This window comes from Chinchilla lanigera, unplaced genomic scaffold, assembly GCF_000276665.1.
Source record: "Chinchilla lanigera isolate Chin_1 unplaced genomic scaffold, ChiLan1.0 scaffold00061, whole genome shotgun sequence".
NCBI lineage: Eukaryota > Metazoa > Chordata > Mammalia > Rodentia > Chinchillidae > Chinchilla > Chinchilla lanigera.
In genome coordinates, this window is record NW_004955462.1 from 214427 (window position 1) to 234569 (window position 20143).

The 20143-nt window shown below is 39.6% G+C and overlaps 1 protein-coding gene across 2 annotated transcripts in view; it reads left to right on the top strand.

Moving 5' to 3' along the window:
- Nucleotides 1–20143, top strand: part of Cdc123 (cell division cycle 123) — a 58079-nt gene that overhangs the window by 2337 nt on the left and 35599 nt on the right. Inside the window, exons 2-4 of one of the 2 annotated variants that reach the window (XM_005398078.2) lie at nt 9162–9233; nt 16616–16673; nt 16934–16966. In XM_005398078.2, the coding sequence (XP_005398135.1) occupies nt 9162–9233; nt 16616–16673; nt 16934–16966 (163 nt within the window). The remainder of the gene's footprint in view (nt 1–9161; nt 9234–16615; nt 16674–16933; nt 16967–20143) is intronic. The other variant, XM_005398079.2, reaches the window with a different exon arrangement.

Sequence of the window (20143 nt, forward strand, 5' to 3'; positions counted from 1 at the left end):
TTCAGAGATCATTATGCAAGTTAATTTTTTTGACAAGTTGTAGGACTTTGAGTCAGAGTTAAGGATAGGTAGGTGAACTTTGGTCCTGCCACTTTCCCTTTTTAAATCTTTTTTTTTCCCCTTAAAATACAAAGATTATGTTAAATAATCTGAAGGCCTTTTATACCTCTGAAATTCCATGAGAAATATTTTGTGTATATACACAGAGTGATAGCCATTTGATGTCATATTTGCCATTTAAATCTTTCATTTCTGTCAGAAAGGCCTCAGTGAATTTTTCCCTGCATAGTGGCTCTCTCTGATAGCCTCATGAGCTCTGTGAAGCTTGCTCTGCAATGTCATATTTATGGTCTCAGTTTTTCGGGCATATTTCCTTTTTTGGATTTGGTAGCCCTTGCAATGGCAATTGTCTTATTGTACTGTGATTTTTAAAAAATCTTCTCCCTCCGATAGGCTTTGAGATTTTTTGTTTCTTGGACATTTTTGTTTTGTTGAGACAAGGTCTCACTCTGTAGTTTAGGCTGGCCTTGAACTCACTATGGAGCCCAGGCTGGCCTTGAACTCGTGGCAGTCCTGCCTCAGCCTCCCAAGTGCTGGGATTATAGATGTCCACCACCACACCTGGCAACAGGCTTTGAGTTCTTAATGGAATCATGTTGATGTCCTTTTTGCATAACAGAATAATGCCGTGAGGATGACTTAAGTGTGACTATAGAACTGGGTGACTCTTGAGACCTATGCAGAATCTAACTCCATGTCAGCTAATACCTGTAAGAGTTGAGGATTACCCAAGTAAAAAGCATCCAAAGAATTTAGATTGAATTCCAAAAGTGAACAGGTGCTTTGAATCAAACTAGGAGATGATGAAACCTGGATGGAAAGTCCAGATTTAAGTGTGACTTGGAAGTTAATGATTCAGAAACGAGAGATATGAACTCTGAAGCCATTGATTTGGGGATTTAGACATGGTTCTGGCATAAAAATGGGCTCTTCCTGTTCTCCTTGTGAGGAAAATCACTCTAGATGTCTACATACCCTGACAGAATTTCTCAATATCAGGACCCTGGAAAGGTAAACAGTTCCCTTGGAAAGGTCTTATGAGGGATCGTGATTATTTTATCATTGTTTCTTTAAAGGCCATGCTGCAGCTGAGTGATGACTCTGTAGTAGAACATTAACTTTCCTTCGTGTAAGCTACACGCAAAAACTGTGTGTGCATCACTAGATGATCTAGTGGCTTGTCGTGTCTTACAGTTACCATTACTTCTCCTAAACCAGTATAACATCACAAGTCCCTTTCAAGTACAGACATACATATTTTGTTCGGATCCCCTTGACCACTAACATTAGTTTATCTTTACAGATTTGTTAATTGATCTTCCATGGAAGGACTGTTTCTAACAACACCAAGGGCAATGGACCCCGTTGAACCAAAATGTTACATCAGTCCTCAAACAACACCTGTCTGTCTTTCAAAAGGATACTCCTTTCAGTGCATAGTTGACAGCTGCAGCTCATACAGGTTAAATTTCCCTAAACTGCAAGATCCTCTCCTCCCTAAGATTGCTTACCTGTGCCCAGTGTCCACAGACCCATAGCATCATGACTCCCAAACTGTGTGCCTCAGGAATTATTACTCCTCCAGTACAGTGAGTCTTCCTCCTTGTGTGAACACTTTTTCCTTTTCTGTCCCCCTGCTTTCCCTCTGAGGTTTGCTCCCTCCAGTCCTCTCCTGACCAGACTTCCTCATCTAAGAAATTTATAGGTAGTCAGGTTCTTGCTTCTCCAGGATGATGAATCCCCCTTTTCCTTCACAGCTGACCTATGACCAAGTTTGCTTTATGAGTTTTCTCCAAGGTCAGTCCTGCCTGACCACCTGGACAATCTGGTCCTAGCTCTATGGTGGCTCCAAAGTGAAACCAAGTTTCACTTTTTCTTGTCAAAGGGTTTCTTTCTCGCGGTTGCCCCAAGTTGCAGCATACCTCAGGTCCCTCTGTGGGTGGCAGGAGGTCCATCACTTGCTAGGCATGCCTTTTTTGGTGGATGCTGCAGTTCAGCAGTACTCAGTGATGGGTTCTGGGTACTCTGCCCCTTATGACTCACTGTTGGGCAACATTCTTAAGAATTGGTCTAAATTTGGTCCTCAAACTCTCAAGAAGCAAAAAAAAAAAAAACTCTCAAGAAGCATGTTATCTTTTGTGCTAAGGTCAGAAACAATGGCCTCTTAATGGCACTGTAAACTACAGCAGCATCTTACAATTAGATCTCTTCTGTTACAATCAAAGATTCTTAGGTCTCCTGTGTTCAGCCTTTATGGCCTTCTTATAGGATCTTAGTTGCAAAAAGGGTCTCACATGTGCCTTTCTAAATCCTTGTTTCACATGTTCTTAATGACCCCTCTTTTGGGCTCTCTGAGATCTCTGTCTGAGACTTAGGGGAAGTGTTGTTTGTTGGAAAAGTCTGGATAAGACCCCAGGAACCATGCGATGGCCCCTCCTCACGACACAGTAGCAGAGACTAAGCTCCAAGCTGACACCTGTGCCAGGCTAACACAAGAAGAATAGAACTAGGATAAACCTGTAAGGTGCTAATGCTACCAGGGAACACCACCCAAGAAATGGAGATGGAAGGAAAAGGTCTGGGCCTCCAGACAGGACTCAGGCTGATGCAGAGAGTAAATCAGGCTGCAGAACAGGTTATCAGGTGGAAATTGTGGCTCTTGGGTTACATGCAGCCTGCACTGGGTCCTAGAGGGTGGCCAGGGTGGGCTTAGCTCCTGTCCTGGTATGCCATAGGAAGGAGAATGAGCTTCCTGATGAGAAGTTAATGAAAGTGCATTAGGACACATCTTGACTGATTGATAAATTTACCTTTAAATTCTGTGGTTTAAGTTGATAATTTTGTCTAATTAACATGTCTAAAACAACTTTGGGATAATTCTCAATCTGCAATTATAGGGTTAACTTGTTCCCTCTACTTTCTGCTGATATTAAAATAATTTACTGTTCAAGATTACTGGGAAGTCTGTTGTTCAGCAAGTCCTAATGTAAACATCTGTGAATTAACTCTGTGACAAAAAGCAAAACGTATCACAGGCATTTCCACATCCAAAGGGTTATGGGGCTTATGACCAAAGGAAAATAGTCCATCATTTAGACAGTTGTACTGTCTAAAACCTGGTGGATGTCACTCGTACGTCTGGTAATGTCTACTTATGGTCATTCACGTGGTTTTCTAAATGTATAAACAGTCTAAGGCTATCTTTTGATTTTTGTCTGTGATGTTAACCTACCAGTATGTAAAACTTTTAAAGACAGTACAGCTCCAATAATTAAAAGGATTGGATATTAATCACCTGATAAATCTGTCTGCAAACAAAAGAGAGCTTATTGGCCCTGATGTATGGCAGCCATGATTGTTATCTTAAATGCTATATAAAATAAATTACCATGTCAATTACTAAACTCATTAGAAGTCTAGGTCTTTTGACATCCGCAGTTACGTTTCTTTTCTAAAGCATTTTCAGTCAAACTCATGGAAAAGACTCAAAATTGTTAGATAAGTTCTATTTGTTTTGCTCTGGTTGGTTTTATTTCATACTTTCCTTTTAAAACTTTGTAAGTATTTCTTAAAATTCTACAAAAGTGTAACTCCTAAGAGGAATCTGGTCCAACATTTTGAATTGTTGACCATCACCTACAAAAGAGATAAAATCAAACTTAGCAGTGGACTCCCCATAAATTTGGCTTAAGAACCCCTTTTTAAAAACCTCTTTGTTGTTTGAATGGGGCCAAAAAAGGGGCTATAAGACTGACTCTGAATTGTCAATCTCATCCCCTGTAATGTGGGACCAAAGGAGACCAACACCGAGACCACATTCTGATAATGAGGAACAATGGAAACAATTATTGTCAGTGATACCTTCAAGAAGCTCTGATAAAGACAAGAGGGGATAGAAAGAAAACATGAGTAATGTCAAAATCATGATGGAGCCACCGTGTCAGCCCTACCAAAAGAGAAATTGAGCCAAGAGGTTGTGTGTCTTCATGAGGTTTCTCTCATTGCTGAGACAAAATACCCAACACGGGAAGGAAAGGTTTATTTAGCTCACATTTTGTAGAGATTTTAGTCCGTAATCAGCTGGCTCTGAGACGGTGCTGTGACAGAGGGGCAACTATTCATGGTGGTGGAAGACAGCAAAAGCAACTAAAACAAAAAGGAGGAGCAAGCCTCTTTTCTTCCCTTACATTGTATGCAGTCTACTGCCCTAGGGTGGGTGTAGCAATCATACCCCCAGCACTAGACCATGAGCCAATCACAAACTTCAGATTCAGCCACCTCCAGAAAGCCTGCCCCCCATGACCATATGAGGCTTTGGGGGGACATCCACACACAAACCATAACATTATGATAAAGAGTTCTTACACATAAGTGTCTCATAAATGTTATGAAAACTCTGCCAAAATCATGTTTATCCTGAAGTAATTTAAGCATAATTCACCAGGCCTGCCAGTAAAAAAAATTCAGCTTCGTACAAGTACATTTTCATTTACTATTCTTATGTATTTTGTTTATCAGTAATGGTCTAATAATGATCCCAATCCTCCCCACTTGGCCCCTCAGTCTATATTCTTTTAGAGCAGGATGTCTAAAGTTTTTGCTTCTGACCAGGCCCCATTGACCTCTTATGACTCAGCAAACTCATTTGAGTACCCCTTCTTTCTCTGGTAATCCACTGTCAGCTAGAAGCAGATAGGGAAGAAAGAGAACTCCATCTATATGTGAAAGATGAGACTTTGTTGATCTGTAGATGTGGAAATATGGAAGCTGAACAGGCAGAAAACAAGTTAATCTACAGTGGCAGTACAGTTACAGTAAACCCAGCCTCTTGCCTTATCAGACTTCTCTTATATAAGCATGTGCCCAGTGACATTCAGTACAGGCTAAACTGCACATAAAAGTAAATAATAAGCAGCTATTGAATTGAAACATACGTATTTCTTCCTAATGGCCTGTTCATAAGCTTTAAGAGGCTTCTGTGAGAACCAAAGTAGTAAGCCTGTCAAATTGGCTCCTTGAATATGTAAATATTAATGTAGTACATGTGCTCCTGTGAGATTAACAGAGTGCAAGATGACTTAAAGAAAGAAAGGTATTGCACAGTGGTATACTGTGCATTGAACCTGAACATTGAATTTGATTTGGTTCTCGTCCAGTTTGGTTTGCAACTAGAATTGTGGAAAGAATGAAGTTTGTGAACCGAGGTACCAATGTAGTGTATATTTAGGTGTTCTTCCAAAGCCTCATGCACTCATAAGCAGGGATTTGGGGAGATGATTGGATCATGGGGGCACTATACTCGTTGGTATATGTTTAGTCCACTGTTAAATTTGTAACTAAATGTGCTGTCAAGGGGAGGATGTCATAGGAAGGGGTGGGTCACTGGGGACAAAGCCTAGAAGGGTGTATTTCCTTCCCTGGCTCTTTCACTTTGTGATATTTCCTGTCTGCCATGAGGTAAGCAGTCTCCCTCTGACATGCCCCTCCACCCTTTGTTTCTTTGGAGCTGGATCACCATGGACTGATACACAAGCCAAAGTAAACCTTTTCTCCTTGACATTGTGGATGTCAGATATTGTATCCCAGCAGTAAGAAAAGTAACTAAAACAGATTTTGGTATCAGAAGTGAGATCATTGCTGTGATGCTACTTGACCATGTGATTCAGAACCCTTTGGAACTGTTTTGCAGGAGGAGTTTGGAAAGGTTTGGAGATACCAGTGGGAGAAACAGCTTGAGAATGCTTTAAGTTAAGCTTGATGGGAGAGTCTGGTCAGCTCAGGAGACCAGAAAGCTGATATGAAGGCAGACAATAAAAACCAGGTACAGGAGGTTTCAGTTGGGAACAAGGACTTCAATGGCAGTTGGTCTCCAGAATTTGTGTTATTTCTATTGCAGAAAATTTATCTACATTTTGCTTATGTCCTCAGACTTTACGGGAGACTTAGATTAAGGGTGGTGGATTGATTAGTCTGTGTTATGGTTTATATCTAGATGTCCCCCCTAAAGCTTCATGTGCTCATAGGTGGTGCTTTAGGAAAGTGACTGGATTATGGGGTGTGTGGACTAACCCACCTCTGAGTTTACAGCTAATTATGATATGGGGAGCTGAAGCCTGGTTGGAGGAGGTAGGTCACTGGGGGCATAGCCTAGAAAAGTATGTCTCCCTTGCACCTCTAATGCTTCCTCCCTGGCACCCTTTGAGCAGTTCTTCTCTGCCATGCCACCCTGTCTTAGAGCCAGCTGACAGTGAACTGAAACTTCTACAAACTGTGAACCAAAATAAGCCTTTCCTTGTTTAAATTGTGATTGCTGAGTGTTGTGCCTGATTGAGAAAAGTAATTAAGACAGGCTGACAGGAAATGTCAAGGCATCCCAATGTTGAAGCTGTGGCATTAATACTGTGGGGCTTTTAGCTAGGTTTATATGGAAAATGAGGAGCGATAAGCCCATTTAATTTTTTTTTTCATTTTTGCTGGAAAGGAAATGTCCGGAAGGAAAGACAAGTAAAGTAGAAACAGAGGAAAGGTCAATTGCTGAAAAGATTAGCATTAAAAAGAAGCCAAGTGGGGCTGGGGATTTAGCTCAGTGGCAAAGCGCCTGCCTGGCAAGCGCAAGGTCGTGAGTTCAGTTCCCGGTAGCGGAGAAAAACCAAAAAAAAAAAAAAAAAGAAGCCAAGTACTTTGAATAGAGCAATAGGAAAGGTGGCTTGAGCGTGTCAATCACAGTGCTTCCAAGCTTTTCAGGCTCAAAATTGCCAAAGGGAAAGATTTTGCTTTGAGAAGAGAGTCCCAGGGCACACTACTCAAGAATGGTCAGATAGGAAATTGGCTTTTTGTTATTCCATTCACAGTGCTCAGCCATCCCCACACTCAAAGGTCCCTGCAGCCATCATGCAAAAGGGTCTGACTGCTGTTACCACTGACAGATCTTGGTGTCATCCAGAGTGCTGCATTTACAGACATGCAGAATACAAGAGCTATTTTGTTGTGGAGGCTTCCACCTAGATTTCAGAAGAAGTCTGGGAGGCCAGGCCGTGTGTGCCTCAGAGGGCATTGTATAAGATTGTGAGAGTGAAGCTGAAAGTGCAGTGGAGACCACAGAAAAGTGGAGAAGTCAGGAATGTGGAACATCTGAGGAAGGCTGTGGGCAGTGAGCAAAGCCAGCCCAAGAGAGGTTATGAAGGTTCCAGGCACCAGCAATGCCATAGGCACAGGGCCACCCAAGCCCTTTGGAGTTCACATCTTGTGGCCACAGCTTGCTCTCGGTGCTGTACATGGAGCTCCAGGATTTAATTTTGCCCCTTGGGTTTTGGTCTTGACTTGGTCCCATTGGTTTGTACCCCTCTGGGTTTTTTGGGAAAGCCATTGTATGTTGGTCACTGTGGGTGAGACCTGGCTCTGGTTCTGGCTGCTGCCTGTGTAAGCTTCTTCCTGGCCGCCATGAACTGAATAGCTTTTCTCCACTGCTGCTATCGCTTGCCTTCCTGCCTTGGAGTCAGCTGACTATGGATCTCTGTGCCTGGCTAACAGTTACGTTTTTTGTTTTTTTTTTTGGCTGGGTGTGTGTGTGTGTAGTGCTGGGGATTGAACCCAGGGTCTTGTGCATGCAGGGTAAGAGCTCTACCGCTGAGCCACATCCCCAGCCCTAACAGTTAACTTTTAATCAGAAAATAGACATATTTAAAAAGAAAATTGAGCTGGAAGCAGTGATGCATACCTATAATCCCAGTACTTTGGTAGGCTGAGGCAGTAAGAGTGCAAATTTGAGCCCAGCCTAGGAACTTAATAAAACCCTGTACCAAAACTTTTTTAAAAAAGGACTAAGGATGTAACTTTATCAGTAGGACCCAGGGTAATCCCTAATACTAAAAGAAAAAGGAAGGCAGGGAAATTTAATAGTTTTTTAAAAAAAATAGTATTTAAATTTTTAAAGAGATTTTAAATTGCAAAAGCTCACCTGAAACTGGTTAAACCTAGTAGACACAAACAAAATAATAAGATCTGTAGTAGAACTTAAAAGCCTGAGGAAGGACTTGGCATTTAAATGTAAAATAGTAATTTTAATAAATCAGATGTTAATTTTTCAAAATAGAGTAGCCCATGAATAAGTCATTCCTGTGTACAAACTCATTTGTAATATCCTTTAAAACCTCTTTAATAAATAAATGGCCAGGTATGGTGGCACACACCTATAATCACAGCACTCGGGAGGCTGAGACAGGAGGATCCTTGCAAGTTCAAGACCAGCCTGAACTGTATAGTGAGAACCTGTCTCAATTAAGACAAAAAAAAAAGAGAAATAAATGAAACATAAGTCAATGATGGGCCATTGGCTCTAAAAGCAGAGAGTAGCATCACTCACTTTTAAGAAAGTATATATCTCCAAAATGAAACACAGTAATAGCATTACTTTTAGGCATCTGGCAGGAATTTCTGGTGATTTCTTATCATACAGTAAAATACAGATTACTTGAAGTTGTTAAATGGCTTCAAATGGCTTTGCCATCCTTTATTATTATCTGAAACATACACAGCTGAACTCCATCCAGTTAGGCAGCTTTATAACTCTGGTGATCAGTTGTTAGCAAGCCAGCAAAACACGTGAGGACTTACAAGTCCCTTGCCTTATATGCACATCATCAAAGAGTGCTTTCTGTATCTTGCATCTACTTCTATCCTCTATCTTAATTAGAAGGTGGCCAGATGCTGTTAATCTTCTGGTTTAATCTGCAAATATTTCCAGTGTTACTGCAAATATTTACTGGTCTTAGATTTCTTAAAGACTCAAAATCATTGTGCTCATTCATCCAAAGTTTTTTTGAGCTTGTTGCTTTCATATTGTGATTTCTATCTGGTTTTTTGACCTTTGCTAGGTTATTTGCTTATTTCTTTACCGTAAAGACTATTATAGTGATTATGTGAACTAGACTATGTACTCACATTATACTAATTCCTGCTTTGCTGCTACCAAATGTACAAGATTAACATTTTCTATTTCATATTAAAATAACAGGAACAAATGATTCAAAAATTAACGGTCTCTACTGTGTTTAGTTTTTTTAAATGGTGCCTATTTTGAGGTATGTATTTTTCTTTTTCAGTGTTGTTCTTCCACTTCCTCAGAATGTAAAGGATTATTTACTAGATGATGGAACTCTGGTGGTTTCAGGAAGGTAAAGTATATCAGAAAAAGGAATTATTTAAACTTTTATCATAAAGAATGCTATCATGAGTAAATCTCAACATTTATCGTATAAAATGAATACATTAGCTTGGGTGTCATTCCCTCAATCATGTAGCTCTTTTTTTCCCTCTTACCTAAAGTTATATGCTGATCTTTGTCCTACATTCTTTGTCAGTGTTCAGTTAATATTTTCAAAATTGAGCACATCTCCCTCTAATAATAACTAGTAGTAAAATTGCCCAGTTCCTTTCATTTCTGCTTTAGAGAAGGGCTATAGTGATACCTTTACCTTTTGTCTTAGTTACTTTTCTCATTGCTGAGACAAAATACCTGACATCCAAAGTTAAAGGAAGAGAAGTTTTATTTGGCTTACAGTTCATAGAGGTTTCAGTCCATAGTTAGCTGGTTTCAAAGCAAAGTGGCGTGAGGGGCTTCACAGAGGAAAAATAGTTTGTTGCAGGTAGACAACCACAAAAGCAAGCAAGGGGTGACCACAGCTCTTTCTCTCCCTTATAGCTTATCCAGGCTACTTAGGGTAAGTAGCATTCACATCCTTAATCCTAGTGCCCTTGAGCCTAGCATTGTACCATGAATCAGTCCCAGTATCACACATGCTAGATCCAGCCACCTCTGAAAAAAACCCCACCTGTGACCACGTGAGGCTTTGGGGGGGGACATCTAGATACAAGCCATAACACCTTCTGAAGGTAGCAGGTTGAGGGGTAGGACACACTGTAACCCTTTGAGATCTTTTAGTTGTTAAGGTAAAAATTCAGTGTCCATTGCAAACAGGAAGCTTCATTAGGGTTTATCATGTAAGTCCTCAACATTTTGTTCCCCACAGTTGATCCACCATGGCTCCATCCCTGCCTCCTAGAAGCAGTTAAGGTAGTCCCCTATTTGTAGGGTAAAGGGAAAGAGTTAGATTTCAAGTCTTTTTAGTGCAAACTTGGGAAAATTTAAAAATCATTGGTGGTTCTTATTTGGGAGGTAGGAGGTTGCTAGAGTTCTGGTTCAGGGCCTTACACATGTAAGACAAGTGCTGTATTACTGACCTACATCCCCAGCTCCAGAACCTAGGAATTCCTATTTTTCTGTTCAGGCCTATGCCTTGAAGTCATGTCATCTAAATGTGCATCCCTCGCCATCCTATCTAAAATATAACCTAATAACAACCCTAGCTCATTCATCACTATCTCCTGACATCATTGATGTTTCTGTATCAGCATAGTTTTTATCTCGCATCATTTTCTTAAGTGTTCTATTTGATTGCAGCTTCATGAGAACAGCGGCTGTCCCCATTTTCACCCCATTATGGAACAGTACCTGATACATAAAATGTGCTTGGTGAACATAGTTAGATGACTGAACCTTAGACAGTGATTAGAATTGTTTTCAGTGAGACTAACTTGATTCTATAATTTTGCCTGGTAGGTTTTTAGTGTAGTTTTCTCAGTTATATTTCTGATTTGGGGCATTCATAACCCCTTAATCTAAAACAACATTAATGTAGAGCCTTAGTCTGGAATAATTGAGATAAGAGAAGAGTAGAAAATGTAGGTAAGTCTCAACTTTTGAGATTTAACAGATATAATTTTATTCTCAAATATGGCATTTATGATAACCTTACCTAGATAAGAATACAGTAATAAGTAAAATATTAGAAAATATTGATAGACCTTAGTACTGTAAACACTGAAGGGCCAGATGTTGATTTTCATTGGCCAGATGTTTGCATGAACCTCTAGCTTCAGCAAACACTGTTAAATACTGTTGGAGCTAGGATTATAAACTCAGTGGTAGAGCACTTGCCTAGCAGGCACCAGGCTGTAGGTTTGATCCCTAATACCACAAATAATAACAACAAAGTTGCTACACCAGTGTTACAACAGCACACAGTGCCGTATTGTACTATACAGTTATGCACAAATCACATAGGGGACCTACCCTTTGGGGTTGATGGTTCAGCTTCATGTTTTATGTGAGTGGAACCTACATAGTGCAGGTTCTTTAGCCAGATTGCCTAGGTTCAAACTGTATCCTTGCTGTTTTCCAGCTCACTGTGTTTCAGTTTCCTTGTCTGTAAATTGGGCAAATAATATGTGTTGTTGCAAGGATAAAAAGCAATCATGTGTAAAATGTTCAGCCAAACCCCAGTATAATATGTATTCCTGGGCAACTTAGTGAGATCCTGTCTCAAAATAAAAAATAAAGGGCTAGGGATGTAGCTCAGTGCAGAGACTCTGGGTCCAACCCCCAATACTGGGGGAAAAAAAAAAATGGAAAAGTAAAAAATACTGTTTTCGTCATCATTTATCTTAGTTGGTACAAATACTAAACACATATATCAGTGTGAAACTGAGATTAACCCCTTGAAGAAGATGGGGCACTCACTGACTTTTAAGTTAGCAAGAGAATTGTGGCAAGGGTCAGGGGGTTTCCCAAAGAAGGAGCTTTTGAGCCTTTGGATGTGAAGGTTGGGAGAATCTTCCAGGCTGAGGGAACACCATTATCAGTGGCTCTGAGACAGGTAAGGTCTCAGTGTGTCAGAACCTAGGGGAGTGTCCCATGCCTGGAGCACAGAGGGAGTGCCTCGCAGAATTGATACATCTAAAACCATCTTTCTGCATCCATAGCTTATACTTTTATCTACCAGCTCTGTGCAAAATGTAATACAGATAACAGAGAATCCGAAATACTAGCATCATAATTTCGCCATCAGTATTTAAAAGGATACCTTAGAAAGCCAAACCTAATAAACTTGCAAATTTGAAAATGTCATTGTCTTTTCCTCGGAATAAATTTTATAGCATACTTCACCTTTCATTTGATAAATTCTCTGAGAAACTATGAATACGCTGATTGCAAATACATTTTTAAATATATTCTGTTATACTGATGAAACGCAAGTGATTTTTAGAGCAATAAAATACATGTCAAGTTTGTTTTGGGTATCTTTCATATTACAGAGTTAAGTAAGCTGTGGTAAAGATACTTAAAATATGATGTGACATATGAGGAAACATAAGAGAAAGGCCAGCTGCCAGGCAGTGATTTACAAATTGATGGCATGTGGATATTAACACTGGTATAGTGTCTGGTTCTTAGTGTTATGGATCTAAAAACTCAATTCTTTAGGATTGTAAAGTGTTTATTAAAGTGTGAGGAAATGACACACCTTAACCAAAATCGCAACAGGTTGATCAGTAAGCCAGAGTGTAGATTTTTTTGATTTAAAGAAGAAAATATGCCTTTCCAGTGATTGTTACTTTTTGGAAGAAATAGTGCATAGTCACACCTGAACACATGAGAACATTATGACTTTCTGTAACTTCATATATCTTAATAATATGATTATACAATTATTTCTTAGTAGTATCTTTATCTTTCATATTATTTCTTGATTTTCTGTTATGAACTTTGAAGATTTAACTTTCTTACACCTTCTTTATCTCTTTTATAATTTTTGATTAAATCGGTTGTCAGTGTTTGCAGTATTACTTCATTAGTGTTGACTCCTGAGCCACAGTGTGTAATATTATTACCTTTTTATTTGAAAATAACTTTTTCCTGGAACTAAAAATAATGTTTTAAATTTCTGCTTTATTTTCTATATGTGTACTACTAATACTTTGCAAATATTCAGGTAGACAAAAATAGCCTATTAGTTATTTTTCTAAGACTCAGAATACACTTACAAATCTGACAGTTACATTTTTCCTTTTCTGGAGATGCTGGGTTAGCAATTATTCACCTTCCTGTTTGGATATCTTATTTTTTGTTTCTCTTGGTTTACTCATTTTATTGACACATATGCCCTAAAATGCATAGGAGGAAAAGCTTTTAAGTCTTTGCATTCCTGAAGACATTTTTATTCTACCCTTATACTTGATTTTGGCAGTGGGGAGTTGTAGCTTAATATGAGATTCTAGGCAGAAAATTGCCCCCTGATTTTGAAGACATAGCCCACTGTCTTCCAGTATCTTTTGAGGACCCACAACATTCTGATTTGTGTTTCTTTTTCTTTTTTTTTTTTTAAATAATTTCCTTTTTTCCATTCCTTCTTCCTTACCTCCCTCCCTCCCTTCCTTCCTCTCTCACTCTCTCTCTCTTTTTTTGAGACAGGGATTCACTGTGTAGTTTGGGCTGGCCTTGAACTCATGGTGATCCTCTTGCCACAGCCTCCTGAGTGGTAGGATTACAGATTTGTGTCACCGTCCCCAGCCTACTTCTTCTCTCTCTCTCTCTCCCTTTCTCCCTCTCCCTTCCCTCCCTCCCTCGTCCCTCCTTCCTTCTTTCTTTCCCTCTCTGTTTCTCTCAGTACTGAGGAATGAACGCAGGGCATTCACACTGAGCTATATCCCCAGGCCCCTCTTAAGTTTTTAGTTTCAGAACAAGGTCACCCTTCATTGCCCCAGCTGGGGTTGAATTTGTGATCTTCCTACCTCAGCTTTCCAATGTGCTAGTATTATAGACATGCGCTGCCATGCCCAGCTATGACTTGTTTTTCTCTATGAATGTTCTTGGGGTTCCTTCTTTCTTGTTTTATATTTCTTGATAGTCATCTAAATCATGTATTATTATGGTATAACATACCACACCAAACTTAGCAGCTCGAAACAGTAACCATTTTATTTGTCAGTGATATCTCTGTGGTATTGGTAGACATTTTCCCTTCGGTCTTTGTGGGCTTCTCACATTACTGCACATCTTGCAAGCAGAGGTATTGCCAGCTTTTGTTCTTCACATCGTGTCAAGAATGTTTGTGTAGCAAACAGTCTAAAAAGAGTGGAGATAGTATCGCCCTCCTGAGTAAAAAGCAGGTTTATCTATTTGAATACCTTCCTTTGGTCAAGAATTGAACAAGCTCACTTGCATCCCACTGTGAGAGATGGACTTCCCTAGGCTTGAGGTTCCCCAGTTGGAGTGCAAGCACAGGTCACGCTGTGTTCCCCCTGGAGACCTGAGGGCAAGCGAGAACTTATGTGAAGATGAGCTTGAGGCCTTATATTGTACTGCCGTGAATAAAGTGCCCTTTGTTTCTGACCCACGGTCTCGTGTTTTCTGCCAGTGTCCATGAAACTATAGCAGGCTATGTTGTCAGCCAGCAAGTGGAGTGAGCCCTCAGACCCCTGTAGTTCTTCACAGTGAGCAAGACTTCTGTTGGCCTTGCTAAAGTCACATAGCTGTCATCATTTGGCGCTAGGCTGAGCTAGTCTGGAGGTGGCAAGTCTCGATAGTCTGGCAGTGGATGCTGTCTGTCTGCCAGGTCTCTTTCTCTGAGGGTCCTCATCCTCAGAAAGGCCAGCCTTCACTTCTTAAAGGACAGTGGCCACATTGCAAAATGGTGAGAGTACAACACTGGGGACCCTGGACCCCTTGGTTCACAGGACAAAGTCCTGAAGTCAGGCTAACCTGAATGCATGAGAAGATGAGGGCCATTTACTGATGACAGTGGCAAAGTCAGCCTGCAGAGGACCCATGTACACGGATGGGAAGGGTTACTGTGGCTTTTTGTGTGTCTAAGGTGTTTTTCTTTTCCCTCCATTCCTTGTGCTGTATACTTAGTAGACTCATTCTAAAGACATATTTTCCAACTTGAAGACATTAAAAAACATATGCTTGATAATTTTTTTGCTTCCCTTTCTGGAGCCCCTACTGTTTAGGTGATAGAGCTGTCTGGTTAATTTTCTGAGTTTTATTTTCTCTATTGTCTATCCCTTTGTCTTTTTAATTTTCCTTTCTGATTGGTATTCTTGATTTTTTTCATTTTAGCTTTTAAATTTCAGTTTTTGTAAGTTCAGTGTTTACTCTGTTCTTTCTTGTATGTCTTTTGTCTTTAAGGATGTTAGTAATTCTTAAAAATATTTTATAGTTGTTTCCTTCGTTGTGTTTTTTCTTCCAGGTATATACCGTTTTTCTCTTTTTGCAAAACAGTTTTTCATGTCAGAGCTTTTCTTCAGTTTTGTACGTTTTCAGGCCTTTGTATGTAAGAGCAAGGGACACATTAGCACAAACATTTGCAAACTTTGCGTATCTATAGTCAGCAACTGCTGGTGGGAGATTCCTAGATGACACCATCTCTGTAGATCTGTCTTCTGGGATTATTCACTTCCTACAGAGAATAATTTCATTATCTGCGTTCTGGGAACAGGGTGGGAAGAAAAGGACTAGGGGGTCACACTGTTCACCAGGACTTTTACGTAACTCCACATCAGAGTCTACCATATCACCCCCATGTTCTTCTGGGCCATTACGTACCTGAAACCTAACCCTCTTTTGTTCACTTTTTTCAAAGAAAAAAAATGCGTGCTTGCTTACCAGAAGAGCTAAGGAGGATTAGTTCCCAGGGTATGTAAAATAAGGAAGATACTATGCACTGGCTGTGCATAAATCGCCTTGTCTTTGGCCCAGAGCTTCAGTCTCACCCTCCACACTGTCCCTAAATTCCAACCTCCTGTTCCTAGGTAACCTCCCACTGATCTGTTTTCAAGACTTCTTAGCATGCTTCTCTGTAGTTGTCTCCTTTTTGTCATCTTTGTCTTCAGAATTTTTTCTGTCTTTTCAGTAGGGTTTAAGGAGGGAACTTAGAGGGAAAGGTACATGTTTCACCAGAGGCCTTCGTTTATTCTTTGTGGTCTTTGCAAAGCTCCTGTGCTGCTGCTGCTTTTAGTTATTTTCTCCCCCTCGAATGATTTCTTCCTAAGATTACTATGTGTGGTTGGGTGCTGAGGAGTGGCCAGGCAGTATTCAAAGGATTCTGTGAGTTCTTTCACCCTCTGCTTCCTTTCTAGACCACAAATATCAGCTATTGAATCGCCTTTTCCAACCCTCTGCTTTGCTTACTGGCTTCTTCAAAGATAGTGTGCCTAAGTATTTCCCCTCCCTTTCTATTCCATATTCCAGGCCAGATCCAGAGTAATTGTGTCACCACCCAGGTACTAGGGTTTCCGTGTACAAAGGCAAGCTTTTGATCTTGCCCCCAAGGATGTTCCATCGCTGTGTATGGCTCTTCATGTGTGTCCTTGCTGTCTGTGTCTTCTTCCCTCCTGTCAGACCTTCCCTGCTTTGGGCAGTGCTTTCTCATATATTGGAGTTGGAGCCATAGATGATTCTTACAGTATTTTCAGAGATGGAGTGTGACTTTTTCTTTCCCTGGATTTTGATGATTTCTAAAGAGGCAAGAGTCCATTTTACCATCTCTTACTGGAAGTGTGCTGTCATTGATTCCATATTGATTTTTACAGCTTCAGGCTCAAAAAGTGAACTTTTCCGTATTTTGCGCTTTCACAGAAGAAACTTACTGCACCTGAAATTATGACTACCGATACCAGAGTTTTTTCTTAGTTAATTTTTGCTTTATGTTTTTAGGCAAGATCCACCAACATGCTCTCAGCCAGACAGTGATGATGAAGCAGAAGAAATACAGGTTGGTAGAAAATAAAATAATCTGTTCAGTAGATTGTGCTAATTGAAATGCCCTCTGAAATGGTTTTGTTATTTAGATCTTACATTCAATAAAGGAAGAAATCCCATGAAGTATTACTTTGATATATATACATATACTTTGTGTTCAGGAAATGACGTTTCTTTCTTACAGATCATTTTTAGATAATGGATCTACTACCTCTGGAATCCCAAGATGGTATTTACATTTAATGTTTTGTTTCTGTCTTCTTATCCGTGCAGTGGTCTGATGACGAGAACACAGCCACACTTACGGTAAGAGCTCAGCAGCATCTGCATGGAGACAGCCTCACACTGTTGGGTAGGACTTGGCCTTAAGCTTTAAGTGTGTACCTCTGGAAGGTCCCATGTCCTCACCACTGCTAGGGTCTTCTTGCTCGGGGCCTACCACTGATTCTGAAAAATAACTTGAGTCATTCTTTAACAGGCCAACATGGCTTGTTCTCTTGTTGTTCCCCCTTTGATTACAAAGGAGACAAAGTATGTATTTCCTGTTTTGACTGTTTCTGTTACACACTAAAAGATGGAATCTAGCCAAATATAAACTCAAGTTCTAAGATTGGTGGGAATTAAAATGAAAAATTTATATTTGCTTATTCAAGTATATTTAAATGGCATAAAGTTGTAATTTCTTTCAAGTGAGAGAATAGTATGTAACTTAAACTAAGCAGTGTTGTATATTAACATGTGGAAGTTTTCCTGGTCCATCTATTTTCCTACAGATGACTCAAATTTATCCTTCTTTATGGCTGAGTAGTACTTCGTTGTGTATATATAGCACATTTTCTTTTATCCGTTCATCTGTTGATGGATTTATAGGCTGTCTCCATAATTTAGCAATTTTGATTTGTGGGTGACCCAAAATAGAAATAATTTAAGGAATAAAATAAAAGACAGATGGCAGGAAACAGACAGATTCTGGATATGGGAAGAGAGTCAGGGAAAGGAGGGGTGTGGAGAGGAAGGGGAAGTAAAAATGATTAAGATTTGATATCTACCATTTTCCCAAGATGAATGTACTTATTATGTACCACAAACATATACTAATTTAAAAATAAAATTAAAATGTAGAAATTGATCAATCATGTTATAATCTTATAGGATAAGTGTTACTATAAAATTCTTAATGTATTCTTTAAATGAAAAATTTTTTTAAGATTAAAGCACAAGTTTTTGGTACTGGGAGTTGAACGCAATACCTTTTACGTATTAAGCAGGAACTTTACACTGAACTACATCCCCCCCAAATTTCTAAAAATAGGTAAATGAAACTCTTCATACCTTGAAATAAGAAAGAAAGGCTTTTTATAACTTTCCTTATAAATGGATGTAAAGGCAAACAAAAGGAAAGGTAGGATATATTGCAATATAACTCTAAATAGAAGGATATTTCTGTTTATTTTAAAGGATAATTAGCAAGTAGAGATATCTAAAACTGACACATTTCTATAGATATAAAAAAATTAAACACACCAGAAATACAGCAATGGATATTACACAGGACAGTAATTTTAAGAAAATTCCAGCCAGTTCAATGTAAATATTCATCTGCCGTGCTCAGGGCACCAAACTGGGTTCTGGGAGGCAAACAAAGGTGGATGTAATTTCATTCTTGCCACTGGGGGTTTGCAAACCAGCAGGGAAGGTGATATAAGGTGGGAGATAGATGACAGGGCCGTTGCAAGAGAGCACAGTTGCACCTTAGGTTATCTAGAAATGCTGAAAGTAGTAGTAGTATTTGACTTGTACCTTAAAGGGGTAAGGATGATCAGTGTCAACTCATGTTTTAAATATTATAGATAGATAAATACTGAAATTAGTAATATAAAAGTAAGTAAATATGTGATTTAGTCCACTCTTGCTATTGTAACAAAATAGCTTCGACTGGGTAACTTAGAAATAATAGAAATTTATTGTACAGTGTAGGAGTCCAGGAAGTCCAAGATCAAGGCCCCAGCCGATGCAGGGTCAGCTGTGGGTTTGCTCTCAGCTCCAAGGTGTCACTGTGTTACTGCATCCTCATGTGACAAAAGAGGTGGAAGAGATGGAAGAGCCAGACAGAGCTCTAGAGGCTCTCTGATGAGTACATTAATCCCACAAGAGCAGAGCCGGCCTGACTTCACCACTGCCGAAAAGCCGCGCTTCTCACTGTCACCACAGTGGTGATTAAGTTCACCATGAACTTTGGAGAGACCCAAACATTCAAACCAAAGTAGTATGCATAGATATATATTTTCCAAACTCTGAAAACTGGGAAGTTAAGGAATTAGTAAAATTAACAGTAAACACACATCATGCCTGATAAATATCATTCCCCAGTTAAATCAAAGCTTCTTAGAGAAATTTGGAACTGAAGTTAGGAAGGTAAAAATGAGCCCACAGAAGCATATTGTGCCAGAAAGTAGGGAAGCACTCGTGGGGACTTGAGAGAAAGACCCCAGAAGCCAATTTGAATGGGGTCCTGCTGGCTAAAACTGTGTGGGCTTGCGCAACATAATAAGTAATGACAATAATAGACTATAAAAATTGACTAAGAATTCGCAGTCCTATCCTGACATAAATAAGTGATTAATTTAAATAAGTGAAAGAGAAAGGAAAGCCTTTCTTTAAAGTATTAAAGGCACTAATTCCATTTAGAAGCAGTGATGAAATTAGAAATCACCATTTGGCAACCTTCCCGGTAATAATTGATTAGCTTTTAAAATTAGTGAATGAATATTTAATGAGAAAGGATATTTGCATACTCTCAAAATGTCTCCATTGAAATTATTTGTTAACTGCAAAAGGGAAAATGGTGACTTTACAGTGGAAAGACCTGGCAGTCAGGTGGTCAGTGTGACGGGAAGGACCCCAGACCTGTGCCTCTTGATGCAGAGCTCAGGAAAGACACAGCCCTTGCCCCTGAGTAACTGTGTGGAAACATCCAACAAGGGCAGCTTTGTAGAAATTATATAGCATGAGTGCCTTGTGTATACTATTCAAAAATAGCAAGACACAGAGAGCAACTGTTTCAGATTAAAATATTTTGGTATATATACTGTAGAAGCAAGCATAATATCTAAATGCAGTATGAGATTCTAGACTGGATTCTAGACTAGAGTGAAAATTCTGATCTTTCTTTTACTATAAAAGACGTTATTGGGCTGGGGATTTAGCTCAGCGGCACAGCACCTGCCTGGCAAGCGCAAGGTTGTGAGTTTAATTCCCGGTACCGGAAAAAAACGAAAAAAAAAAAGGAAAAGACATTATTAGGACAAGGGGCAAATTTTGAATAAAATATGTAGATTAGGTAATATTACTATATATATTAGCTCCCTGATTTTGATCATTTTATTATGCTATGTATGAGAGAATGTTAAAGCAGCTTTTTAGAAAATATATTCTGGGCTGGGGGTGTAGCTCAGTGGTAAAGTGCTTGCCTAGCATGCACAA